Raw genomic sequence first — 26,622 nt, 5'->3', positions numbered from 1 at the left:
AAGTAGAGAGCACTCAGATGTGAGAGCTATGATAGGTTAATAAAGTCGATCCGACGAATTGGAGCATAGTCTCATTATTGAAGGCATGAATTTCAGAGTTTGTCGATAGTCGTATGTGTCGAAGGAACGGACCATACGAGGCACAGTATTTATCATCTCTATCGTAAAACCAGGTGAAGTAATAAGTCTGCAACCTGAGCGTAAGAAAAGGGAACTGAAAGGTCGCTAGCTCTAGTCTTACAAGATTAAAAGTCAGATCGAATATCCAGGAGAGTTAGCTAGCATGTTACGGACCACAAGACAAAGAAGTGAGAAACGTGATCAGTATCCTCGTCCCATCTACGTTTTCAGCTCTAGTTGAACCTCTGGGCGCCTCAAACTCTCCAAATCGCGCAATTTCTCCTCCAAAACCCGATACCCTGGAACGATCAACTCCACCAGCTCCGCGAGGCCCTCTACCTGCCGCTTCACCAAGCTCTCTACGGTCTCCGCGAACAGCCGTCCTTCATCGTACGCATCGCTGTCGTAGAATTGCCTCCTGAGCTTCAATCGTCTCAGCGATGGGAAGGATGCATCCCGTGTTCCACTTGGCGCATCCAGAGTTCGTGGAGAAAGAAATTTGGCGACGGCCATCAACAACCCATAACCAACCAATTCCAGGGTCTCAACCTGGGGCAACTCTGAAAGAGCAAACAACACGGGTGATGTGCCTCCTTCCTCCCCTTGGTATGGCAGGGAGGACTCCGAACAGCGCTCCGTAATGGTGAGCTGGTGCACGTCATGCAGGTTCAGCTGGGACAAGAGCCCCTTGAAATCACGATTTCCGATGCGGCGATTCATTTTGAGTACGACGATGCCTTCAACGTGGTGATTCGTAGAAGAGCCTTCGATCTGGAAGGATCCGTAATTGCGATACACTGCGAATGTACGAGGTGGACCGAATTTGCTATCGTGGCCGAAGTATTGTCGTGAAATATTGGTGAAGGTTCCGAACGAACCCGCTCGTATGTCGATGTATGCTTGGGGAGACGAAGATATGGACGGGACGAGAGTGGCACAGATGGAGTTATCTCCAGCGAAATGAAAGTTCATCAAGGATGGGATGTGTAAGGTGGTAGTTGGTTTCGTAATAAGGTCGTTGTTACCTTCCAACAGTTCCAGGTCTAGAGAGCGAAGAGCGCAGAGTAGTCGAAGAGTGTCGAGAAGCTCTTGTATGGACATGGTGAGCGTTCCGTGGAAGGTCAAGGATTCGAGAGTCACAAATGATGTCATATTCGGCAAGGAGACCTTTTCAAGGGTGAGGTGGCGAAGGTGGGGGGCGTAGTTGACATGGTGTCTTTGTAGATCAGAGGCGAACGGCTGTTGGTAAACATCTAATCGAGATCCTTCGAGGCATAGTTCCTTCAGATATGGAACTCTGCACGGGATAACCATGGTTTTGCTGAGCCTCTCCGATTCTTTATCAGAATATCGGTAAGAAAGATGGACAGCGGAAGCTCGATCGACATGCTGCATAGCAAGCTCAACGCAGGGAAGTAAATTCTCTGCGTTGTGGTATATCTCCAGGAATACATTGAAAGGTGCGGTTTTCGATAGTTCTAGCATGTACTTGACCCCATCGGGGCGCGTGAGGGCGACATTCGTCCATAAAATCGGTGTCGATAGAGCGACGTCACGCCATCGGTGGCAGACTTCAGTGATGACTATCCAGTTTGAATCGAAGGTTTTGTGGCTCCAATCACCACGGACTTTGATCATTGTTGGTGCCCTGGGTACGCATTCAAAGAATATGGCGGAAAGCAACTCCACAGGAAATTCTGACACGTGCATGAGCTGGGATGTCTGGCTGTATAAGTGACCGAGTTCAAGTTGTCAAGTTGGGCGACATAGTATCTTACCGATGAGTGAGTGATTATGATCTTCTTTGTGAGGGAACAGATACCGGTCGCGATGGTAGGTTGAATTGAGTAGTGGTCAGACGCCCTCGCCTGTCCTTGATACGGTAAGATGTGGGGATATCAGCACTGAATTGTTCTGTGATGCACAGAGCATTTGACACCGCACGTACCCGTGCGATAAGATTCTTGATGTGGAATCGAATACACTGAGAGATATGCTACTACTCGGGCAAGGGACCAGGACGGCTTAGGAGTTGTGAGCGTTCTCGGAGCGATTGCCACATCGATGGCCGTGCGAACTGATTTATTTGCGTCTATTTGTCCAATCAGGGCCGGGACAGTTGGAATTCGAGCTCCGCGACCGCCGTCGTCGAAGACTTGCTCTTGCAACATGCATCTTTGAAGTTCATACGTGCTGCCCTTTATTTTGCTTCAGCGAAGCGATCTGGATGGTTGACGCAGGTCTTCTATCGATTGTGGTCCCGGGTCACTCATGCAAACTGATTTTCCCTTTCTTTTCTGGCTCACTTGTTTTGACGACCAGTGCACTGCCACTGTCTACTTAAGACTGATGAAGTCAGGAACCAGCACGGCTTATGTAAAATTCTTTGGCGGTGAGAATGGGTGGCGAGCAGGTGGCGAGCCAATCACAAGCCTGGAGAATTTTACATAAGCGTGCTGGTTCCTGACTTCATCAGTCTTACTGGACGCGGCTCGGATTGGATGGCATGTTCAGTACCCCGTAATAGGTCACCTACTGTTTACGGCGAGGGCTGGCATCGAAAGGCCAAGAATGCTATGATATCATGCTCCAAAGCTTCGAATGGGAGCACAACTCCACCATATGAGGGCTTCGAGCGCCCGCATTTGGAAGGTGACCCATTACGAGGTACTGGCCCACCACGGGGTAATTGACTGTAACTATAGAACTGATGAGGCATAACTACTGCTATCGGAACGATCTTCCGCAATTCTTGTGGCGCTAGAAGAAAATCGATATAAAGAGATCGCAAGGAGAGGGCTCAACCCCAACATCCACACAGTCGTCGCGTTGTAAGTAAGCTCTCAACCATAGACCGTCGTCGGCCAGTAGTACTGTCATACGCTAATCTCAAGTCGATCGGGCAGCATGTCCATACAATTATTTTCATCTTCGAAGTGTCGCGTATGTGGAACGTCGACCGAGGCGCGCTGTGCAGCCTGCAAGCAAGCGCACTATTGCAATCGACAGCACATGAAGCAGGCGAGCCTGAGACACTTTTAGCACCAGTACGAAGGTCTTATATGCCGCATATGTTCTTCGTCGCAGGATTGGAAGCACCATAAACCTGAGTGCCTCGCACTCAGGGCTTCACTCGCCCCACAACTTCAAAGCACGATAACCACACCACCGGCTTCTGATACCGGTCAACAACTCAAAGAATGTACCGCCATTCTTCTTCCATTCGATTCTGCCACTCCTCGCCTCATCCGTCTCAGTTACACCGTCGAATATGACGAAGACGATCAGCAATGGAACCACCACGCATATCCTGCGATCGAGAAGTGGATCAGAACGCATAGCTCGATAGGGCTCGAGTATGCGACTTTCATACCGCGAGATCTCCCTTATACATTCTGCATGTACCACGACGACTGCTTTTTGATCGACGGATCGCCGTTCAATCGATGTGCACTCGCCCTCGCCGGACCAGAGCTTGGACATAGATGGGGAGATAATATGATTTTTGCGAAAGTTGAGAAGCCTACAAGACTCATCCATCGGTTCTTGGACGTCGAAATGGGTGACTTGAAGTACGTCAAGAGCTTTCTTAAGCTGTACCGTACTACTACTTAGGGGGGTCAATTGATAGGAGGTATGTAAGTTAGACCTGATCCTCACGGATAGCGTAGGCGTCCGAGCTTATGCGCTGACTACTTCTCATCTATGAAGCAGGCCTGGGATCCAGTACAAGGATAAAACGAGTATTATTTTGATTGCATATTAGTTTAAATTTTTGTACATTCGTTTAGTGTTGACCGTCGATGACGGTCTGTACGCACAATCTTTCAGGGTCGCTCAATTTCTCGTCCAACTCCACGACCTCTTTATCTATTCGCGTTTCATCGCGCGATAGTCATGGTCCCGCTCTGGCAGTCCCTGCGTAGCGACAGCCGTAATGTGCGGCGTCTCGACCCCTGGGATTGGTTCGAAGATAGTTGGTCGCGGTGGAGGCGGTCTCGGTGCGGCCAAGGTGCGGCAGCTAATGCGACAGTGGAGACCTGATATAAGGGTTTGTTGTGTGCGAACGAGCGCAGATGCTGCGCTCGGAACGTCCACGCTATGCGTTAGCGACTGAGGGCTCGGTCACTCCGAATACTGCTCCTCATTGGAAGCAGATATTGTGAGACTAAACGTACGACAAAAACGATGTCAGCAAGAATTCGTGTCGAAGACTCGGAAAGGGCTTACTCAAATTCGGAGTTCACCTTTCGGAAGGCACGTATATCATATCACTTCATACTCCAAAGGGTCTCCTGAAAGCGAGGCATCCAAACATCCACACCCTTTTGCTTCTCCTCGTCCCACTCCCAATCTTGTTTCTGGGAGAAATCTGGCGTCCTCGTCCGTTCGTGCAGCACGATCCCACCATGCGAAGCACCCATCCTCTGTGTCCTCTGTCGCGAGCTGAACTCGTATCCCCGCCTCTCACGCCTCCACCCTTCCTGATCCTGAACCTCTATTTCACGTTCGACTTGCTTCTCGTCCGCACTCTGCTCATGTACCGCCGTATAGTTCCCTCCGTCCACGCGTCGAGACTCCGCAGCATCGACATACCCAGGTAACAGTTGCTCGAGAAAGTATGGTCCGAGGCCAGATATGGACCATCCAGATGTGTTGTCGGAGAACCGGAGCGGTTGCTGGTGGTGTGCAAAACTGGATCCTCCAAAGGAAAACGCGTGAATGCTGTCGAGAGGAAGGGCTTGCCTTGGCGGTCCCGCTTGCGCGCCCAAAACCGTTCGTCCTGTCGTCCTAGGTGCAGAAGCACGCCTGGTGTTCCTATCGACGGCAGATTCTTGGGCCCCGAGCCGAGATCTCTTGGGTGGCGGTGGTAGCGGCTCCTCTTCGTCAGGATTGGGATCGTAGTTTGAGTCGTCCCCGTCACCCTGCATAGCCCCCTCGTCGCCATCCTCCGCTGATCCGTCTTCGTACTCATCGCGACCACGTTTCAAGGAGGGAGATGGATTTTGATAGGTAGCGCTGACTGCGACCGGAGGTGGCGGTGGGTGGAAATCAGTTGCGTTGCCCTGGTCTTGATCACGTTCGGAAAGCTGAGAGGAGGAACGGCCGATAGCGGACGAACGGGAGATACTCAGACTGGGACGAGGAAATGCATTTTCTTTATCTTCGCCCATTTCGTGATCGGATAGAGGAGCGGAAGTGGAACGAGCCGGAGAGGAAGGAGGAAGGTCATCATCGAGAGCCCTGCCCTTGCCACAGATGGGTTTGAACCGAAGGTTGGCTCCGAGAGTAGGGGCGGTACGGGGATCCTCGTCGTCTGAGTGCTCGGGATCAGGAAGTGAATATGACGGGTTTGGAGAACGCCTTTGCGCAACAGGGCGAGAGGGACCGGCCTCAGCGTTCTCGTCATGTCTGGCACGGAGATGACCTGGACCATCGTATTCGTCGAATGGGTTGGATCCTTGGTGATGTCTCGCGTGCCAGTGAGATGGGTCGAATGGAGCGTTCTCGTCGTCCCGATAGCCGTGGGGACCAGGCGCCTCCGAGTCCAAGAACGGGTTCACGTCCGGTCGGTGGGGAGATGACGTGGGAGCAACGTCGAGATAGTCCCCTGTGTCCTGATATCTCTGAAGTTCAGGCGGACCGGGCATGTCACCGCTAAGTATTAGAATAAACAATATCAGCAATGAGCATTTCCGCCGAGGGCCAATAGATATGAAGGTGAATGAGACGCACCCTTGGTAGAAGAGGTTATCGAGCCAGTAATCGTCTGTTCTCTCATACGACTGCCTGCCCCTCCTGTCATCAACCGCTTCATCTGATTTCGTATCGTCCGAGTCCGCAGAAGCGAGCGGTGGGTTACGCCTACGATGTTTGTCGTCCCGCCCCATTTTTTTCTGCACATTCCCGGTGATCTCCAGAGCCCGTTGTTCTCCGAACCTCTTGCCGAACTTTTTGAGCAGCTCGTCCCATAACCTGTCCTCCTCAGCTAATCGACCCTTTGTGACGAACATTTCGGTATATAGATCCTTCAGTCCATCGATCGCCCGCCGGATTCTAGGAACTTTCGTGTCCCTCGAGTTGGTAAGGTCTTCAATGTAACGGTCAAGCCATATCAGGTCGACGATTTCACCGGGGGGACGTGCAAAGGGAGGTAGGCCCGTGACAGGGGATGCTTTTCAAGGGCGGATGATTAAGCACGCTATGAGGAGAAGATACAAAGAACAACAATTGACCAACCTGGGCGAACATCAGGAGTGGGTTCGATATATGAACTCGTTGGATTTCCAATCGTATCGAACCCCGTAACGCTATAGTTGTGCCAGTCTCCGATCGGCCGAACGTTCAAGGCAGGCTCGTCGGCGACGGCCCACGGAGTATCCCCCTCACAAGGCGACAGGGGTCTGGAAGCCGAGTACTCTGGAGAGTCGCGAGGATTCGGATACTCAGTTTCTTCCGCTTGATGTTTGGGATCTCGGTGACGGTCGGTTTGAGAGCGTCGTGCGGGGTTGCCATGAGTGTGGCGTTCTCTCCAGCTTTCGGTGTATGCGAGTTGGTTAGGGGGAGGCGGACTGAGGGTGGATGTCGTTCGGAGGGTGTCCTGGGTAGCCGCAGGTTGGGTGCCGGGATTCGATGGCCCGGGTATGTCGACGTCGTTATCGTAAATATCGATGGGGTTGAGAGCAGAACGGCCATCGGCTGGTGCACCGGCGGCGCCATCGATGTTCGAGGCCTCATGACCGTTGTTGTCGGGTTGGGCGGAGCCGTTGACGGGTACGTAGGAGATATCGTTGAGGATCGTCAGCGCATTGAGGGGAAGACCTTGCGGACGCGCACGCGGTGGCTCAGGTATCGAGGGAGGGAGGGGAGCCTGTTGAAGAAGCGACAGCGTGAGCAGCTCACTATGACACAACCAGAAGAATGACACACGTACCACACCGGGAGCCGCACTCGATTGAGCCGGGAAGATATCGTTGTCGGGCAGCGGCATGTCACTCTGATTAGGGACACGGGAGGGCGTAATAGGTAGGCGTCAATGAACGGGATCAACAAAGGAAAGACTAAGGACGCACTCTTGTCGCATCGTTGCCGTTCGCAGGATGCCTATCGTGGTCATCAATTGCTTGAGTTTGATTAGCGCCATTGCTCCTAGAATGGCGGTTGTCGCCAGTCGTAGGGCGGGGGGCACCGTGGATGGGCGCTTGAGAACGCCCTCGGGCAGTGCGTGTTGAAGAGCGTGTCGTAGGGCGTGTCATATTGATGAGCGGAATAGAGTGATAGTGCTCAAGAGGATGGAATCTCAACGGATGAGATCAGTAGCGTGAACGTTGGTGGTGGATGGTGGTGGTCGGGAGTCAAGAGGTTGGGAGTCAAGATGTGAAAGGGAGTGCCACTTATAAGCGGCGTGTCAGGACACTGAACGTTCTGTCAAAGGGAATAACGTGATATGCCGGCGGGTGGCCACGCCGCGGCATGATGCGGGCTTCTTTTGTTCAAAGACCTTCGCCTTTGTGGTTGGAAATTTGACATCGACGCTCTGACCATGAAAAGACCATAGTCTTCGAGGCATTATACACCAAATATGTGCTTGTAAGAGATGTGGTCAAAATTGAAGAGAGATAAAGGAATAAAGAGCGCAGACAAAGCAAGATATGACGGATATTGACGACTTACCCGATCGGGAGTGCTTTGTTTTCCGCAAAAGGAAATGGTTTGGACCTGTATGGCAGAGGTTCAGACAAACGTGCGCTCCCGTATGCAGCCTGCAACAGAAATGAGGACTGTATACATCTCAGCGCAGATCGAGGTCGTTCGGGCTCAGATGGAATGGCCGCTGGCGGCTAAGTTCGAAGACTGATAAGTATCGATGAGGCCCCCTTGTTCGTCATGTTGCTACTGCGGCATTAACAAGGTAAGGATGCGCGCCAGGAAGTAAAGTTCTTCGAAACAAAATTGTGCAACCTCGACCGGAAAAGTTGTCGAAGACACATCGAAGCAGACGTTTCAAAACAACACTGAGTGAGATGATGTGGCCAAATTCGTCCGGCAAACGCCGACGCCACCTTCAAGATTTTTGAGTCAGATCAGGACTTGCACGAGCTTGCACGGCATCCTCATCGTTCACCTCGTCTCCTTCAGTCTCCCAGGGATCCTTTTCTCCTATCTATTCAGACTTGATATTGACATCCTCCAAGTACAATCATTTCTGTGCACAAAACAAACTACCCACTTCAAGCATCACGATGGGTGCCTACTACGATGAAATCGAAATCGAGGACATGGCTTGGGACGATGTCAAGCGCGTCTTCCACTACCCATGCCCTTGCGGCGATCGCTTCGAAATCTCGAGAGCGCAGCTTAGGGATTGTGAGGATATCGCGACTTGTCCCAGCTGTTCGCTGATCATTCGAGTTGTTTATGATCCGGTGAGTCTTTCGTTCACCCGCCGAACATCTTGCCACCCGCCTCGGAAAACACACTTTTTTGAATATTAGGTGAGCTGACTTGTGGTCTGTGATATGATAGTTGGATTATGAAGATGAGCCGGATGAGGACGATGATGAAGAGGGCGAGAGCGCTGGATCTGAGGAGGAGGACGAGGAGGACGAGGAGGACGAGGAGGATGGTAGCTCCGTGGACGGAGAGTTCGTTGATGCACTCGAGAAGCTTCACGTTGACGACGACAAGTCCTCGACTGCTGATGCGAAGGAGGCTTCCGACCCTGTCACCACAGTCCCTGTCGCTGTGGCCGTCACCGCCAGCGCCTAAGTCAACTTACCCCCCGTACCAGCACACATCTCAGCGTCTCAGCTGCACTCGACATCGTAGACGAACGCATTCACCGATTCACCCTCCACCAATGGGCAGTCTCGCTCGTGCCCTGATCTACACTCTTCTCTGCGTCACCGTTCGTAGGATCGATAGCTATCCTCTACTGGCCGAGTCAATGCCTACGACATACTCAGCGTCCAGTACTCGCCTACGATTCCTCGCCCTTCATCACGAGAGGACCGCGATCACCGTGTCTCCAGAGTTGATGACGAAGCGTCGGTACCCTTCCACCGATCTACCTGTACATGGCCTTGGGCGGTTCAGCCTGCAGGATGTCGGGCGGTGAGGACGACTTACTAAGGGCCTGTGAAGAGGTGTCGGAGAGAAGACATTGGTGGAGAGGTTGCACGAGCGTAGAGGGAGGCAGGTTCGGGGTCGTAGGTCGTTGGATGTTGAGCAGTTCATACGTCGTTTACGATGCAATGCAATGAGGTTTTTACTGTCGCCATACATCACACATAGATTATCGTGGGTGCTGTACGTAGGCGTTGTCCCGTATACGATATAAAGCAAGAACGAGCGAGAAAGCAAAGTACATTGTCAAATGAGAGACCAAAGGAATAAAATACAATGCATCATGAGTACGTGAAGACATCGCTGCAGAACACTACCACACCCACACGGGTCAACCAAAAGAGCAAGCAACGTACGAGGAAAGGCCTCAATGCACGACGAGAGCGGCGCTGCTTTGAGGAAGAAGACGGCTGTCGACAGTGCATTGGGAATGCAAGACATTCAGTAGCGGTAGCGTGTCGAATAATCTGGAGGTGTGATCGGTAAAGGGGAATCAGTATGGTGGCGCTATAGTACAAGGAAGTAAACCAACCCTTGGGAGAAACGACGAGACCACGACCCTTGGAGGCGCCACGGTAGACTGTCTCTATGATGTCAATCATCTAGAAAAAGCATGGCCCATAACGTCAACGATAATCCAGACAACACGTTACAGCGAGAGTGGGGCACAGAACAGGGTTGAGGGTGGTAGAGTGGGAGTGGCGCAAGAGAGCCACATGCTTACCTCTTGTTTGTTATCCATTGCCCAGTTACTACACCGTCCAGCGATCGAGAATAACACGAAGGATTAGTATCACTAGTCAACAGATGTGATAGAGAGCGGTGTGGAGGATGGTGTGCTTACATCTTGTTGTTGTTACCAGTGCCCAGATCAATCATGATGTGTTTGTTCCTAGTAGTACAAACGCAAGAACATGAGTATTCAGAGCCATTTGGAAGACGGAAACAGCATGTATGCACCGATAGAAGAACATGACTGTGCAAGGATCATACAGTTCGTACATCTACAAACCATCGTCAGCTCCACCCACAGTTCAATCACTTCACTCCTGCCTCGACCAAACGCACCTTGTTGAAATCCGGAACCTCCGTAATATCTACGAGATACACCACCGCAAAGTTCTGTACCTTCTCAGCGACAGAGTAGAGGGTCTCGTCCATAGTCATGCACTGCGTGTCCCAGTCGTGACCGAAGCGGAGGACAACAACGCGGTCTTCTTCGGATTTGATGGCTTCGTCGACGTGCCAGCCAGAAGGAAGATGAGGCAGGAAATAAGACATGTCGTTCCGCTACTTTACACTGAGAGCAAAGCAAAGAGGCGCGTTTGGTTTGTTTCAAATGTGGTGGCGAGGAGGAAGGGAGGATGCTTGGGCGCCTATTTCGATTTGAGAAATCGAGCGATGGGCGCCTATTTTCCCGACTTCTAGGGCTTTCGAGGAAGTGTGGCGTTGACTACTCTTCATCTCGTACTACTGCCTAGCCGTCCTTGCTTTCGCCACGCTTCCGCATACGAAACTCTTGTCGGACGCACAAATCATTCACAATGGCTTCGACGCAACGACCTATCGTGTTCATGGACATCAACATCGGAGAGACGCCAGCCGGAAGGATAAAGATGGAGCTTTTCAGCGAGACTGTGCCCAAGTGCGCAATACTTATCAGTATTACCAGAACGGTGGAATGATAGTCTGACGAGTATTTGTATATCTACAGGACCGCAGAAAACTTCCGACAACTGTGTACAGGGGAATACAGGTAACGTCCATTCGTTGAGTCGTGTGCATGGGACGTCCAGCGCTGATGATCCTGGTGGAGATCAGAGTAAACTCGCGTCCGCAAGGATATAAGAACGCGACCTTCCATCGGTACGTCTGCCTGTCTGATCTTCGAACTGTCGTTAAGCTTGTCTCATGCGTGCTGACTAGTTTCACTCTGATATAGAGTGTAAGTCCACACTTCCCCCCTTTAGCCTTTCCAACCTCGCCACCTCCAAAATCTTGTCGTACTGTCGGCTGACGGACGAGTGTTCTACGATCAAGAGTGCCAAACTTCATGTGTCAAGGTATGTCTAGACCTTTGTGTTCCTATCTTCGCGTACGAATGTGGCCCAAAAGTTCCGAATGCATTGTAACCGATGTCATTGCCAGGCGGCGACTTCATCAAGGGTGATGGGACAGGAACATTCTCGATATACGGTGACAAATTTCCGGTAAGTCGCATGCCACGCAACGTCATCTTTCCTACTTGTTCGCCGCGGAGTCCTCTATCTTCTTGATTATCATGCTGACGTTCGTCACGATATGCAGGACGAGAACTTCCAAGAGAAGCATACAGGCCCAGGCTTACTATCCATGGTACGCCCCTCATGCCAATTCCCAAAGCTAGTTGCTCAATACGTCTCATAGGCAAACTCTGGACCCAACACGAACGGTTGTCAGGTAAGCACTCCCCGCTGCTTCACCACTCCCTCCCCGCCGGTCGTTCAAGACCTTAAAATTCATGTCCAAATGGCGGTATTTCGAATTTCTCACTACTCAACTTACCCTGGCAGTTCTTCATAACCACCGCCAAATGCGACTTCCTCGATGGCAAACACGTCGTCTTCGGTAAAGTCATCGACGGCATGCTCACGCTCAGGAAAATCGAGAACGTACCCACAGGTCCCAATAACAGGCCGAAATTGGCAGTCAAGATCGTTGGTGGGTCCTTCCATCTTCGGTGACAACGTACTCTTCTGATTTACTGATGACTGGTTTTCTTTTGGTGATGGTTTGGACAGAGTGTGGGGAGATGTAGACGTAGGTGATGGTCTCGCATCAACTTGTCGCAATACAAAGTCTGGTGGGTTCGGTCAATCAGGGCCCCAGATCGATGTTATGTCGTGCTGTGCGCACTGGCTCCACAGAAAAATGACCACAGAGCTAGGGCGGAATGAGGCCGAGATAGTTGCGACTGCAAAGCAGCCCTAGGCATCAATGTGGCGTCGGTGCCACCCCAATCGAAGGTGTGTTGGTGACCCCACGTTTCTTACGCTTTGCGACTTGTCCGAGGAAATTATGCGCCATCAAACTATCGTTCCATACAATGGGTCTACGGCCGATAGACTCGAGCTTGGAGTCTAGAAACTTCGAGTGATGGTACTGCCTACCCAGTGAACCAGACATGGCCTGTGGCTTAGGTCAAAGGTTGGGCTCTCAGGTTTTCTGTTTGGCTGTATCTGCCCGAGGCCCTGCGAATCGCCATGGAAGTCAAGCCGTGACGCTAGGCACTGGTACGGTGGCTTGTAAACGAAGGAGGCTTCGAACTGCGACTGAGATGTCGCCTGCGCCACGGAATTGTCTGGCCGCGGAGTTAAATCGGAACTCTAATTGCCAGATGGGTTGATACTGTTCTTGCCGCTCCGGTCTGTTGCGGAAACCTGATGCTTGTGATCAAACTTGGGATGATTGTCAGGGAAGGTGAAGTAGTCTTCCAAAGGCAGAGTAGAGGGGTTTTCAACCGTTGGGCGGCTGCTCTCAACAGTTGAGAGACTCGATCAGAAACTGAAGTCGGAAGTTTCCTTCACACTGAGGCCCCAACGGGGTTCGCCCGAGCGCTCTTTGCTCCGAAGCATTCAGTACCGCGCGGGAATGCGCGTGGCCTTATTTGTTCAGCTCCAAAGCTAAACAGAAATCCTGAATGGAACGGAGGAGAAAAGCGACTACGATTTCTTTAACGGCTGCAAAGCGATGAAATTTTCGCTCCACGCTATTAGTATGTCCGAGGCTATCTTGTCGTTATGTACAATAATTTGGAGTCCAGATCGCAATACCGTTGTTATCACGGGTGGCCACATCATCTCACCGCTATTGGCAGGAAGGAATTCACAGGACATCATATATCCAAAGTAAAGAGTGCTGCAGAGCAAGATGCATCCAACGAACATAGAGCACGCAACCGGCCAGGCCCGCCAGCCATAGACCAGGATCTTCCATGCACGAACTGCGGCCGCGGAAGTCGACACTTTTTCTTTGTTGGGTTACAATGCCCTTTCGAAAGACGAATGGGTCTTCATTGATGGTGGGAATGGTCGACGACCCTGATCAGAGTATTTCTGATTTTCGTCACGTCAGGAGGGCGTTCAACTTCCAGAAGCCTAAGTTGTCACCGCCACTCGCAACGGCGAAGGGAAAATGGGCTTGGAAGAGCGCTGATTCATGATTGTCGACGTTCAACAGATGTGTTCCCGCCGACAATCACAGTCAGAGCAATGGGCTGATATGACAAAGGTAGAAAACTATACCAGTCAGTATGGTCAAGTGTATTCGCGTGTATGACTGCGCCACAATCACTCTGATGGGACATATGCCTGACGTGCCAGTTCAGTCCCATTTTCGTCAGCTGCCAGTTTAAATGATACTGACATTACAAGGAAGCCCAGGAAAACCCAAACTAAACATATTTCTCGTAAGGCCCTGTGTATTCGACGTGCTTGGTCGACATAAATAACGACTAGTGGCTCGACCTTTGTTTTTTTAAGGTCCTCTCGTTCCACCCCCTTTGCGACGTCTCCCTTGGGTTGTCTCATTTCCACCCGTTTCCCAAACCTCTCATGGCGACCTACACCATCATAGTCGATGACAGGGATCCGGGCATCATATATTCACCACAGACAGTTGGTTCTAGTGGGAGCCAGCTTGATGGCTGGTTACACACAACAGGTGTGCATTTCGAGATTACAGCCGTTTGCAGTACCGATGGCACGACACTGAGAAGTCACCAGCGGCGAGTTATTCTTATCTAGAAACAGTAACGCGATCCGGATTGAACGGGTCGACTCTGACCTACACTTTCCTAGGTAAGATAAAATTTTATCTGGCTTTTGCACTTTATTCATTGTGAGTACCTCATAGGAACTTCCATATCTGTGTGGGCCATAGTAAACGGCTCGAAACCCAACACAGATATCGCTTACACTCTGGACGATAGTGCTTCTACATCCCACACCATCGAGTCAGGGTCTCCAGGCGTAGTCCTGGGTCATCAAAATATCTTCACAATCGATTCACTTACAGGTGGAAACCACACCATCGAAATCACCATCCTGACGCAGACAGACAACACCAATTTCGAGTTAGATTACTTCCTCGTGGAAGCACCCTCCAATTCATCAATCGAGACCTCCCCCACGTCTGTTCTCTTCATCGACGACACCAGCCCTTACTTGAACTACAGCTCGCAGGCGGACTGGACCAACACAACTCCGTCCTTAGATGCGCCGCAAGTCAATCTCGTGATGAATGGGAGCTCCACGGGTACCCTGGCAGCAGGCGCTACTGTGTCCTTCACTTTCACAGGTCTGTTCACCGATCATCTTGTATCTTGTTTGTCTGGCCGCCGAATGATGTCTCGCTTCGTTTTCGGAATACAGGCTGGGCAATCATCGTGTACGGAATAGGCGTTGATAATACAACGCCTATCGCCACCTACAGACTCGACGGCCATACTCCAGACAGTGTCCACGTTCCGACCTACTCCGGAGCCACCCTCAATTTTGCTTTCATAAGCGAAGTCTTTCCCCTGAATGCAGGCGAACAAGAACATTTCCTCGAAATCACAGCAAATTCTTCCGACCATTTCTACCTTGATTATATTACCGTCCAATCATCGAAGGCATACGTACCTACCCTTGGTGCCACCACACAGTCGAACGAATCAGCCACATCAGCTGCGTCGGCACACACTTCGCATGTGGCAGCAATCGCAGGCTCGGTAGTGTCTGCTACTCTTTGTATCATCGCTTCGGTCGCCATCTCAGTCTGCATTTGGAGAAGAAGATCTTCTGTGCGCCGACAGAAGGCGTTACGAGATACAATCGACCCTATGTTACTCGTCAACAGAGCCCAGGAGCGCGACATGAATGAAGGTAAGTCATACATACCGAGTATTTACTTCCGCAACCTATCATGATCGCTCATGCGGCTTTTCTTTATTCGTGCAGCCAGCTCAGAAACCATCACACCATTCATATTGCCTCCCTCTTCTGCTATGCTCCTCGATCCAAAACCAACTACAGCTACTCGAGCTCTGTCTATAGGCTTGTCACAGCATACTTCAACGCCACCAGCACCCACACGAATCGACGTCCCAGAAAGTAGTGTAATCGATATTTCTCCGTTCGGGATTGTACCTCCTCCTAGTTACTCGACTGCGGCATCTTCATGACGTTGACTTGCTTTCGTTTGCCGCACCAAGTTTATACTTATCTGTGACACCCACAAACCCTAGCCGTTTTACCCCTACCAATGATCACATTATAAATATGTGTACATGCCGCTTCGAACACGCCATCGCGTTTTTTGACTTACTGCGCCTTTCGAAATGATGCGGAAACGCAAGCTTCGCGATTTCGCTCCAGCCACAGGCCAGCCGACGGGCCGTGCTTCGGCACGGCTGTCTCCAGGACAGTCACTGTGGCCAGCTGTGGCCCAACTGCAAATATATGTTTACAAGTATACAGTTGTGACAATAGAGTAATCCAAATAAGTCAATATAGCTGTTTGTTCTCCCATTTGTATGGAGTACATTTTATATGAGGTCCTAAGGCTCTCGAGTCGCAAGCAATGCTTCCAAAAGGCAGAAGCCTGCCCGACATTACCCATCACATCCCTCGATTGGACATTTCTCTGGGAAGCAACCTCTCATATGCTCCATAATATTTTGAGTATGACTGAGACATAGATACTGCTTGATATACTGTCCAGGTATTAGTCCAATGAGGTAGCATGAGGGATGGGCCACAGTAGGCAACCATCCACTCGCCACTCTCGGACACGGGAGATTCTGGAAGTTCCCGAGCCGGAGCACGCGCCGTCGGCTGGCCTGTGGCTGGAGCGAAATCGCGATGTTTGCGATTCCGCATCGTTTCGAAAGGCGCAGTAAAATTGGTCGACGTTGAGATGTGGCGAGGTGAGGCCTTGAGGCCAAAGCTTGGGAAGGAAGGAATTGCCGAGATGATGCTGAGCGCTTACTGGAGCGCTTTCGGCGCCGGCTGCACGTGGAATGTTGGACTGCTTTTCATCCCCTTGACTTCCGCCGCGTCCTTGATACTCGCTTCTCTACACCGATGCTTTTTGAGTCGACCGTTATAATGGAACTGCTTAACGACTCTGTACTTGTACCAGCGCGTCGAAGCTCGGCATTGTTTCGAAACTGCCCTTGTATAAAGGGATTGAACCGAATATACAACGGCAAGGATTTATCTCTTATTCATGAGACTACAGGTAATCCCTTGTGACACCTTTTCGAAATCTTTATTATCGAGCCTAACTAAATGTTAGTCTACCAAAAGTTGATCCACTGTGGTTGTCAGGGGAAGTGCACGGATCCGCACGCTTCAATGACAGCGGTGCAGCAGGTTGGCAACAGGGTGCAGCGGGGCGCAAGTGACCCGCGATGTGCGCCGAGCATGTCTGCCAGTCGATCTCACTTGCAGCTTTGAGCCTTCCTGGATCTGAATGATATCTTACTGCTGTCGCCCCTCCTAATGACCAATTCCGATGTTTTCAGGTTCAGCATCTAGTAAGGTTTGTCGCCAGAGCTCGCCAGAGTCATACTATAATCTATATACTTAAGAAAGATTGGCTGCAGCGGCCCAACCCTGTTTTTTCACTAGGGCGTGGTTGCCGAGTTGTACAGAGCCATTTTTAAAGAGTCCTCCTGCTTCACGTCATCTGCTTCGAGTTTCCATTCCGAACAATTCCTGATATACATACCCCAAGGTAACCCGCACGAAACCAGCAATCAACGTTCCATGTAACGCCCATTGGATGACTTCCCGTAGAGAAAAGATATGTTTATTTGGGATTGATTCAACGCGATCGCTGTTCGGCAACGCTCCGAAATGAAGATCGCAGCTCACTGGTTGGCTGCAGGTGGCTGCCGTCTTTGTTTCCGAGCGTTTCCGGGCGGTGATCGTGTCGAATAAACATATCATTTTGTCTACGGGAAGTCATCCATTGATCCAGGATGACAACAACGGCTCATACGCGACTAGATAAATACCAGCTCTCTTGCTACACCCGCTGACCGAAATCTTCCCCGACATTAGTCCTGTCACTCATTCGTCAGACCCCTCATGTCGACCTATACGATCATAGTGGATGATAGGGATTCAGCGATAGTATATTCACCACATCCATCGCAATCTGGCGGAAGACAAATCGACGGCTGGGTGTACAACCCATGTATGCAATCTGTCGTTAAACATCTACAGGTGCCTCCGAGTCGCCACAGGACTGATACGGTCTCCAGCATCTAGCGCCACCTACCTTGGAACGGTAACACAATCCGGGATGAATGGGTCGAGCTTAACGTACACTTTTCTAGGTGAGTAATTCTGTGAGCCTCAATACTAATCGCTCACCTCTCGTAGGAACTTCCATTTCTGCGTGGGCCGCAATAAATGGATCAAATATCAACACAGATATCATTTATGCATTAGACGATGGTATTCCTACGCTTCACACCGTCGAGTCTGAGACTGCGGACGTGACACTGTCTCATCAAAATATCTTCACCATCGATTCACTATCAATTACTACCAATCACACTATCGAAATCACTATCTTGACACAGACGAACTCGTCCAACTTTCTTTTCGATTACTTCCTTATCGAAACGGCCTCCAATTTTTCAATAAAGAACTCGCCCGCGTCCGTACTCCTCATCGACGATACCAGCCCTTACTTGGAGTACAGCTCGGAAGCAGACTGGACTAATAACACTCCATACCTCAACGACAATAACGTGATGAACGCGAGCTCCAAGGGGGCCATGAAGGAAGGCGCCACACTGTCCTTCAGTTTCACAGGTCCTTTCACTGATCATTCACAAGTCTTCTTTATTCTGGCATATGCTGACGTGTTCAATTTTTTGTGGTCTAGGGTGGGCGGTCATTGTGTATGGGATATCCTTAAATAGCACGGCACCCGTTGCTACATATACACTCGACGGTGGTGTTCCAACCGGTGTACGCGTCACGCCCCACCCAGGAGCATGGGTAAACTTTGCCTTCATAAGCGCAACGTTCCCTCTATCCCGAGAAGAGCAACAACATACACTCGAGATCACCGCAAGCGAGCCGAACCAATTTTACCTCGACTACATTACAGTCCAATCGTCAAAGGCATATATACCCTCGCTCAGTCCCACGCAGTCGAACGAATCAGCTTCATCTACCAGCATGAGCATCAATACGGCTACATCACCTGCGTCGGTACACCATTCGCACGTCACATCAATCGTGGGCTCGGTAGTGCCTGTCATTTTATGTATCATTGCTCTGGCGGCTCTTTCAGTTTGTATTTGGCGAAGAAGGTCCGCCGCGCGCCGAAAGACAGTATTACGGGAGACAATCGACCCTATGCTCCTCGTCCATGGAGCGCAGAGGAGCAACGTGAATGAAGGTATGTCAAGTACATTGAGCTTGTCTCACAGCCTATTGGGCCTCTTATCACTTTCTGCTTACGCGATAGCCACGTCGGAGACTATCACACCGTTCATATTACCTCCAACATCTGCTATGCCCAGCGATCCAAAACGGACCACAAATACTCGAGATCTGCCTATCACGCACTCCCGGCATACTTCGCTCCCGTCGCTCCCATCCCAAAATGAGGTCTCAGGAGATAACATCATTGATATTTCCGCATTTGTTGACCAGGAGATCCCATTCATGCCCGGGCCTCCTCCCAGTTACGCGACTGCATGAAGTCATAGACTTGTTCCCGTACACCGTACTCATTACATTCACATATCCCATGAACCTATATCAATCCAACTCTTCGAACCCTTATTTGCTGGAAATGTCCGGGACTGTCGACAACTGTCGACACATATCGACTGATACTCCACATGACAATGAAATTCGAGCAAAAGACTACGAGTACATATCGGACAAAACGAGAACGTACATACAACTTCCAACTTCAGCGGTTATCGCATCGTACACGGTCGTACAGTGGAATCATACAAAACATGGATAGTGGTAAGGGACCGCGAGCAAAATGACGATAGGAAAAATAGGCGAGGACAATGTCATTGACACAAGACGATCATACAGCACGCAGACCGATGAACGTCGGGCTCAGTCACTCAACGCCTGTGCAACTGGGTGCCAGGCTTGCCAGTCGGCACAGGGGCGTGAGGGACAGCGGCGTGAGGCGTCTTGATCTTCAGGCCTGTTTATGCGAGGGTGAACAAATATGAGCGAATGCAAGTGATACAGACGGATAACAGTAGAAAGCGGCCCGAGGCGTACCCAAATCTTCGGCCAACAAGCTAGCGCCCTTCTCGCCGACGAGCAAAGCGGAGGAGTAAGTGTTCGTGCCGAGGTTGTCCTGAAATGCGTGTGAACTAAATAATGGTCATACAGATGGGCAAAGGCAGACGTACCGGGCAGATCGACAAGTCGCAGACCTTCAGGTTCTTGGTGCCAAAGACGTTAAGCCTAGAGTCAACAACGCCACCCTGTTCCCTGGGCTTCATCGCTACGTATCGTCACCAGTAAGTCAAACTCCATCCAAAAAGTAAACTATCAGACGTACCGCACGTTCCCAGACTGTGCCATGTAGTCTCAACATGGTCCGCGATCCAGTCGTCTATAGCCTGATCATCCTCCTTCGTGTATTTGATGTCCTCGTGAACCTTCGAGGGGTCGAAGGGCTCTCCGGGGCGATGCCAGGTACCCATGTGAATGCCGACGGTAAATCCATCAGGGAGGATCTTCTTCGCGGTCTGGATATCAATATCCCTGCATGCGGCCGGGGAGGCAGGGTGGAAGTGTGGATGATGCGAGGTGAGCTCGCCGCGGAAGGCTATATACAACACAAATCAGGTAAGGAGCGTTAACGACCAGAGGAAGAAAGACGGCACGCACCATCCATACGCCTCGCAATCTCGCGGGTCCTCTTGTAGCACCAGCGGATGGGCGCGAAGTCGGCCTTGTTGTTCATAAAACCACTGTCGAAGGTAGGCTCGACGTATGGGCTCTGCGAGGTGATATGGATCCTGCCACGGCTAGCAGGGTACTCCAGGTATTGGAACCTGTGGGATAGAAGTGTTAGGTGCTCATAAACGCGGAGGGAGCAACATAGTGGTACATACATAGTGATATACTTGCCCGGTGGAAGGAGGGCGTGGTCGGCATAGGCACCCGAGACGATCGAGCCGAACCTAAATAGTAATGTGATTAGTTCTTGATGCTCATTAAGTCGAGCGGAAGGCATACATGACGGGCTTGTCGGGTTTATCCTTGAAGTACCTGTCCCACAGGGCGTTGAACTCGGGGCCCATCTCTTTCAGTTCCTCCTCGCTTGGGCGGATCTTGAAGCCGGCATCGATGGCGTTCGAAGAGAGGCGGGCTTTCTCAGGAGAAACCTCCCACTCTTGGAACAACTGCGGGGCATATGTTAACAGGATTTATGGGGGAAAAAAAGGAGAGTAGATGTGAACACACCTCTCTTCGCGCTTCTTTGTCACCACGCAAGAAGTCATCCAATGTGAAGCTTTCCTCGGACACACGGTAAACTAAATTCATTGTGAGATACAGTCAGCCACACGAAAACCGTGACTTCGCTGAGACATACCAGAGAGGGTTGTGTAATGATCCTGGTATTGCTCGCTAGAGTGATAGACGGAGGATTAGCGCACGAACAATGAAAGAAGTGAAGATGAACAGGACCATACCCTACACCAGGGAGGTCGCTGACAACCTTGATATCCAACTTCTTCAACAGATCTGAGCTACCGACACCAGAGCGCTCGAGGATTTGCCTAGTTATCGTAAACGACATCAGCTCGTGTTCATGGGGGGTAGGGAAAAGATGAAAATAACTGACGGAGTACCGAGAGTACCGGAGCTAAGGACGACACACTTGTTTGCCCTCACCTACGGATCACCTCGTCAAAAATGGCCCAATGAGAACTCAAGAAGGAGAAAGCTTACTATGGTCTCAATCAATTTACCACCGTGGGCACGGTTGCGCGAAGGAACGTAGGCTACACCCACAGCCTTGTCGCCCTCGAAGATGACGCGGTTGACGCGAGCATTGGTTCGAAGGTAGAGATTCGTCTGGACATCCATGACGCTGTGAACATAGGCTATACACAGATGTTAGAGAGAGAAAATATATCAAGAAAAAAATATTACCAGTAGCGGCGTCACTTCGCCTTCCGGTATGTCTGTTGATATACTTGGCCCAGATTTCGGAGGCGTTTGCGGTTTTACAGTCTAACGGAGAAGGTAAGCAAATACCGAAATTGAGCGGCAAAGACGGTAGAGATACCCTGGATATCATCTGGATCGAAAATATATTTTCAGAGATAGTTACGACGTCATATCGAGACGAAAACTTACCGCTGTAGGGAATACCGATAGCGTCGGACGCACGAAGGAAATCTTGAGCAAGTGCGGAGATGCAGCCACCGTTACTGATGGCGATGGGGCCGTCGTAACCGTGCGTGTCATTGTTGACGGGCTTCTGGTAGTTCTCGAGCTGAGAGTCAAGGTCGAAGACATCAGCGTCGAGAGAAAGGAGGTAGCCGGAGGAACATTTACCCGCTTCATCAGAGGAAGGAGATCCTCATAACTCCATCCTTCGGTCTTGAAGTCATCTGGACGATCAAATCGTGAGAACTGAAAGTGAAGTCACAGACACGGTAGCACACTGACCCCAGTCGGACGCCGAAGCCCTTGTGTACATCTGGAAGTTGATGCTGAAGAAAGAATTAACGGGGAACTCGACGATGAGGGAAAACAATGGAAGGAATTCTACCTGCTTCCACCACCGAGAATGTTGGCACAGCTGGAAGATGACGGATCAGCAGCGGTCTAATGAGGTTGGTAAGTGGGGCTTACGGCACGATACTACGGCGGCCCCTCATGTAGGATGACTCCATGGTGTCGGTGTAGAAGGTCGCTTTGTCATTGCTGCCACCAAAGGGGTCAGCAGTCACCAAGATAAGGACATTGGAGAGTACGCACATTCCGTCGCGTTGCATGTTCCTCACATAGATACCAGGCCTATATACCCACGGGTCATCGCGGTTGTTCATGCCGCCTAATAGTGATTTGAGTACGAATATACAACATAATCAAATAGCGCGATGGCCCACCTTCAATGAGCATGACCTTGAGGTTTGGGTCGGCCTACAGAGGGAGAGTCAGTGCGACGAGCATGTGAAGTAAAGGCGCAGACGAACATAGGCCATTCGTCCAGCAACAACACATCCTGCAATTCGGGCAGCTTAGAACATAATTTATCTCCGAGAAAGGTCTAGTAGACGAACCTGCAGGACCGCCACTACGAGAGAAGTAGTTCAGAGGGGAGACTCGAAGGTAGGAGAGCGATGAACGTACCCAGCTACGATGACATCGACTTCCTGAGGGTGGACCATGTTGTTTGGGTGGTGAGAGTACGAAATGAGGTAGAGTTCTGAGTGGAGGTCAGGGGGGTATGCGTCTGACCTATCCTTGGACGAGGGTATTTATGAGAGAGGAAAGTACTGTGCTGAGCCAATCATGTAAGAGTGCTCGCGAGAGAACCGGAGACCTGACCCACTCCCTTTCGTCATGGGGTTGTTCTAGGACAGAAACCAGGAGGGGATGGTCTTGAACGTGACTGTGGTGCTCCTATCGTCTTCTTCCTGGTAAGATTCTGGATTGGTTCGTGCCAGATTCTAGCGGGCTCCCGTTGACGAGAATTATCATCATGAGGCCCGCCTCTTCAAAGACGGTCCAGGAAGATCCCTCAGCCTCTACTCCCAAAGTTGTCAGTCGAGAGTCATGAAAGAGAAATGGTTAGCTGTAACAAAACTATCAATATTGAGGACTGCCGAGATGAAGTCATAGGACGGTGGGTCCCAAGGTGAAGTTGCGCAGGAGACCTCGGCATGAGAGATCAGAATGATCAAGTGAATGGAATTTCGGCTGAGACGGGCTCAAATGTTCCGTGGGTACGTGAAGAGCGCTATGCTGCTCGCAGTGGCGTAGAGCCCAACAAGAGCATTGCATAGCATTTCTGTGCAGCTTCTCCATGACCCGTCCGAGAATGTAATTGTGTCCATATTTGGAGTGTGGACAACGCCAGCCCCTATTGGGTCACACCGCTCGCGCTTCACTCAAAGGGGCATCTGGTATGGCTTCCCGCCTTCCGGGTGACTTCAGATCAAAGTGTGGGGTAATAGCCTTCCAGGGCCAATGCGGGGTATATCGCTTGGCTTTTGACAAATTATCGGTGTCAGGATTTTCCCTCCTGATGATGATCTCTGACCTGCAGTTGAGAGTAGAGGGGTAACGTGTCGCACTGGTTTCGCAGGATGGGGATAGCTCCTTCACAGATAGGCAAACAATTCTTCCGGAGGACAAACGAACGCTATAAACCTGCGAAGCTTGGGAATGCCGGTGTATTAGAGAGGTAAAGTTTGGATTGGGCGCAACTGACCAGCCAACTGCCTGCCGCTTCGCCTACGCAGACTTGCGTTCTTCTTCCCGAAAACACACGAACAAGCCCGTATAATTGAAACAGCAGGTCGCTTGACCTCTTGTGCCCTGGTGGTTTGCGTATCCACCCCAGTCACGGGCAAAAGAGAAGGGAAGTTAAGCGCTTGTTTATGACAAGTGACTGCACTAAAAGAGTCTCTTGACTCCCTGGAGAGTCCGAGGACGCGGACATGTCTTGAACGCTGGGTCTTTTGGAGAACGTCAGGCGACCCATGACGAGCGTAGAGTAAGTTTCCTTTCTAGCCCCATGCAGAGACTTTAACGAGAGTCATTGGTTGAGCGCGGCCATAGACAGCATTCGCTTGGGGAGCAGAAAAGCAGAAAAAACGCAGCCGTCAAGCAACACTTGCCTGCGTGCAGAGACAAGAATTTTGAGCAAGTCGCATGGAAAGAAATACTGCCTGATATTTGATACTAAATTCTGGGGCAAAAATCTGAAGAAGCGATGAGGAGAGCACGCAGCATAAACATTCCGCCGTTTATCTATCTCTAGCGGTGGGCGCACATCACAGAGAACCGACCTCTATAAATGATCCACACGTACTCCATAACAAGAGTGCAGGATCCGTCAAGTTTATCACGAGATGCATGAACTTGGTGGGAGCTTATTTGGGGAGCGTGTTTTAGACATTGTCTTTGCACTGTCTTCGCTCATTACAAGTGATATTGGTGTTACAGTGATTGCAAAAAAGAGATAGACGCACAATCAGTATACCTGCTATTCGAGGTCTCCGCTACAACCCATGGCTAGATAGCAGACGAGAGGACGATCGAGGCAAGGTGGAAGGACCGAGCGCCTGCGATTGGTCGAGTCATCGACCGCTCTCGTGGCATGACGTAATTTTTTTTGAACGATGTCTGGCCACATCGTGTGGCGTTCCTCAAGCCAATGCTCAATTTCTTTGCAGGACAGCTTTGAGTCACTATCTCAAAAACCGGACATTCATATACAAGCAGATACAATGTATTGTCGAGGCTCTTCATAATCTATGCTTCAGTACTTTACAGAAGGGTTTACACAACATCCGACATTCAAACCTTGCGTCTACCATTTCTCGTGGGCAGGACGGACTATCGCAAACGAAAAGTTGAGCGATGACTTCTTCACGCGTCGAAGAGAGGGATACACTCACGATCAAGCTCCCACGTCCATGCTGACCTATCCTGATTCGTGAGGTAAAGATAGGACTGCCAATCCAGTGTGAGTAGAGCCAAGAGTAACAGCAGTCAAAAGGCGAGAACATATGTCTAACCTTAGCGATGCTCTCAGGGTCCAGTCTAACGTCGGGATTGGACTCCCACTCCTCCCCATGTCGGGATCGGCTACGCTCGGTGAGAATACCTGTAGGTTGCGCAGTGAGAACGCCGCATCACCTGCAAGAAACTTGAACTGACCTCCATCAATTATGGCCTATGTCGTCGTGCACATCCGTCAGAAGCATGAAAGGAAGGACATTAGCTTGATACTCACATGAGCAACCTAATTGCGAGAGCAGATGGGCCTGTCAGACAATGTTCACGAATTATACGGGAGCGACGACACTCACGTGGATGTTGTCCTTCCCAAACTCCTTCGCTAAACTCTGCGACAACGCGCGCTCTCCAAACTTTCCAGCAGCGAAGCCAGACGTCTGCATGAGGATAAATACAATCGAAGAGGTTCGGATAAGCCACGGGTTATTTTGGAAGGAAGATACGACTCCGATGCGCAGAGACTTCGAGAAGACCAAGTACCCACCGTAGTGTTACCTCTCAGCGAAGCCGTTGCCCCGGTAAACAGCAGAGTTCCACGCTTCCCAAGCTCATTCAAGGGGAGCTGTTTGAAAGCGAGAATGACCTCGCGAGAAAACGAAAATGCCGCTGTCACGTTTGTCTTGACTGATTCTGTGACCTCTTCCTCCGTGAGCTCCAGGAATGGTTTCCAAGCTCCATAGCCTGCGTTCCAGAGCGCTGCACGGATCTCAGAATCAGGCCATTGTTTCTTGATGGCCTCAAAAGCGGAGTGGATATCCTTGTACCCGTACTCTTTGATAGGAAAGGCAGCAACCTAGAGAACGTGGGGATCAGTACAAAAGACGACCTTATGAACGAGATTTTGTACCTCGCCGCCTTGAGAGTTAAGTTCACTGGCAAACTCGTTCAAGCTATCGGCGTTCCGCGCGATCAAAGCGACGCGATACCCCGCCTTAGAAAACACGCGGCTAGAGCCATGTCAGCCGTATATCTCAAGCACCTAGGGCTGGAGATGAATAAGCATACGCGGAAGCAGCGCCTGTCCCTATAGTCATAGATACCATCCAGTCAGAACTTTGCCTTCATGAGAACGCGTGCACAAAGAGTAGGGCTCACCGTGCCCGGCGCCTACACCAGCTACAACGAAAAGCGGGCGAGCGACCATATTTGTTGCTGTTTAGCCTAGAATGAGTAGCGAAGATGAAACCAAATAGGCTTGTCCAGTCTTATGTGCGAAGATATTGTAAACATCCAGAGACAACTGTCTCTATATAAGCCAACCCGAATAACCACCAAGAGCTCTCGACTTGCGTCATCGCAGCTCACACCGGCATCGGTACATGATCAGTCATCGTACTTCCGAATGCGTCTGAAGTCTGACTGATGCACACCAAGAGCACGACAGAGACAATTGGTAAACATATTCTACTCAACCGTCTGTGAGTGACGATTCGATCCTCTCATAGCACTTCTGACGATCCAAATAATATCTTGGCTGGGGGCAGAAATTCACCCAAGGCTTCAGACGTCTATCTAGCGACGGCCAGCTTATCCACGGCTCAAGCGGGCTTGTAGAAATACTTGAACTCTGACTAGACGA

The 26,622-nt window shown here is 50.7% G+C and overlaps 10 protein-coding genes across 10 annotated transcripts; 5 read left to right on the top strand and 5 right to left on the bottom strand.

Moving 5' to 3' along the window:
• Positions 1-339: 339 nt before the first annotated feature.
• Positions 340-1,758, bottom strand: STEHIDRAFT_112408 (uncharacterized protein; the record flags this gene model as incomplete). The annotated part of the gene is made up of 1 exon (XM_007305970.1): positions 340-1,758. One exon carries the CDS (start codon positions 1,756-1,758, stop codon positions 340-342), a length of 1,419 nt encoding a protein of 472 aa, XP_007306032.1.
• Positions 1,759-3,065: 1,307 nt separating this feature from the next.
• STEHIDRAFT_140407 (uncharacterized protein) lies at positions 3,066-3,739 on the top strand (the record flags this gene model as incomplete). Its single annotated transcript, XM_007305969.1, has 2 exons — positions 3,066-3,167; positions 3,208-3,739. The coding sequence occupies 2 exons, from the start codon at positions 3,066-3,068 to the stop codon at positions 3,733-3,735; spliced, it is 630 nt and encodes a 209-aa protein (XP_007306031.1). The 3' UTR covers positions 3,736-3,739.
• Positions 3,740-4,391: 652 nt separating this feature from the next.
• Positions 4,392-7,376, bottom strand: STEHIDRAFT_112406 (uncharacterized protein; the record flags this gene model as incomplete). Its single annotated transcript, XM_007305968.1, has 5 exons — positions 4,392-5,778; positions 5,857-6,295; positions 6,361-6,991; positions 7,055-7,117; positions 7,194-7,376. 5 exons carry the CDS (start codon positions 7,374-7,376, stop codon positions 4,392-4,394), a joined length of 2,703 nt encoding a protein of 900 aa, XP_007306030.1.
• An 890-nt stretch (positions 7,377-8,266) lies between these two features.
• STEHIDRAFT_122816 (zf-CSL-domain-containing protein) lies at positions 8,267-9,463 on the top strand. The gene is made up of 2 exons (XM_007305967.1): positions 8,267-8,546; positions 8,647-9,463. The coding sequence occupies exons 1-2, from the start codon at positions 8,364-8,366 to the stop codon at positions 8,887-8,889; spliced, it is 426 nt and encodes a 141-aa protein (XP_007306029.1). The 5' UTR covers positions 8,267-8,363; the 3' UTR covers positions 8,890-9,463.
• Positions 9,464-9,687: 224 nt separating this feature from the next.
• STEHIDRAFT_158577 (4A/4B type thioredoxin-like protein) lies at positions 9,688-10,527 on the bottom strand (the record flags this gene model as incomplete). Its single annotated transcript, XM_007305966.1, has 6 exons — positions 9,688-9,713; positions 9,779-9,848; positions 9,971-9,998; positions 10,091-10,138; positions 10,207-10,250; positions 10,315-10,527. 6 exons carry the CDS (start codon positions 10,525-10,527, stop codon positions 9,688-9,690), a joined length of 429 nt encoding a protein of 142 aa, XP_007306028.1.
• Positions 10,528-10,689: 162 nt separating this feature from the next.
• Positions 10,690-12,161, top strand: STEHIDRAFT_122815 (uncharacterized protein). Its single transcript, XM_007305965.1, has 9 exons — positions 10,690-10,891; positions 10,961-11,002; positions 11,068-11,118; positions 11,287-11,309; positions 11,395-11,456; positions 11,554-11,601; positions 11,653-11,685; positions 11,799-11,946; positions 12,027-12,161. The coding sequence occupies exons 1-9, from the start codon at positions 10,791-10,793 to the stop codon at positions 12,041-12,043; spliced, it is 525 nt and encodes a 174-aa protein (XP_007306027.1). The 5' UTR covers positions 10,690-10,790; the 3' UTR covers positions 12,044-12,161.
• A 1,677-nt stretch (positions 12,162-13,838) lies between these two features.
• Positions 13,839-15,451, top strand: STEHIDRAFT_158574 (uncharacterized protein; the record flags this gene model as incomplete). The annotated part of the gene is made up of 5 exons (XM_007305964.1): positions 13,839-13,947; positions 14,037-14,084; positions 14,140-14,583; positions 14,658-15,152; positions 15,228-15,451. The coding sequence occupies 5 exons, from the start codon at positions 13,839-13,841 to the stop codon at positions 15,449-15,451; spliced, it is 1,320 nt and encodes a 439-aa protein (XP_007306026.1).
• Positions 15,452-17,363: 1,912 nt separating this feature from the next.
• Positions 17,364-18,998, top strand: STEHIDRAFT_112402 (uncharacterized protein; the record flags this gene model as incomplete). Its single annotated transcript, XM_007305963.1, has 5 exons — positions 17,364-17,461; positions 17,502-17,614; positions 17,661-18,098; positions 18,172-18,693; positions 18,763-18,998. 5 exons carry the CDS (start codon positions 17,364-17,366, stop codon positions 18,996-18,998), a joined length of 1,407 nt encoding a protein of 468 aa, XP_007306025.1.
• A 383-nt stretch (positions 18,999-19,381) lies between these two features.
• STEHIDRAFT_60502 (alcohol oxidase) lies at positions 19,382-22,684 on the bottom strand (the record flags this gene model as incomplete). The annotated part of the gene is made up of 24 exons (XM_007305697.1): positions 19,382-19,467; positions 19,548-19,626; positions 19,682-19,776; positions 19,834-20,103; positions 20,166-20,332; positions 20,393-20,461; positions 20,517-20,683; positions 20,745-20,815; positions 20,875-20,909; positions 20,975-21,061; positions 21,127-21,176; positions 21,234-21,388; positions 21,438-21,518; positions 21,574-21,585; positions 21,645-21,783; positions 21,846-21,901; positions 21,960-22,003; positions 22,063-22,092; positions 22,146-22,217; positions 22,272-22,347; positions 22,403-22,436; positions 22,490-22,518; positions 22,577-22,590; positions 22,647-22,684. 24 exons carry the CDS (start codon positions 22,682-22,684, stop codon positions 19,382-19,384), a joined length of 1,956 nt encoding a protein of 651 aa, XP_007305759.1.
• A 2,066-nt stretch (positions 22,685-24,750) lies between these two features.
• STEHIDRAFT_99736 (NAD-P-binding protein) lies at positions 24,751-26,313 on the bottom strand. The gene is made up of 10 exons (XM_007305962.1): positions 26,139-26,313; positions 26,049-26,067; positions 25,891-25,990; positions 25,528-25,836; positions 25,337-25,420; positions 25,261-25,269; positions 25,185-25,200; positions 25,043-25,131; positions 24,923-24,977; positions 24,751-24,860 (listed from the first exon to the last, which is right to left on the bottom strand). Exons 1-10 carry the CDS (start codon positions 26,185-26,187, stop codon positions 24,835-24,837), a joined length of 756 nt encoding a protein of 251 aa, XP_007306024.1. The 5' UTR covers positions 26,188-26,313; the 3' UTR covers positions 24,751-24,834.
• Between the last annotated feature and the right edge of the window lie 309 nt (positions 26,314-26,622).

Source organism: Stereum hirsutum, assembly GCF_000264905.1.
Source record: "Stereum hirsutum FP-91666 SS1 unplaced genomic scaffold STEHIscaffold_10, whole genome shotgun sequence".
NCBI lineage: Eukaryota > Fungi > Basidiomycota > Agaricomycetes > Russulales > Stereaceae > Stereum > Stereum hirsutum.
This window is presented reverse-complemented; position numbering and strand designations above follow the sequence as displayed.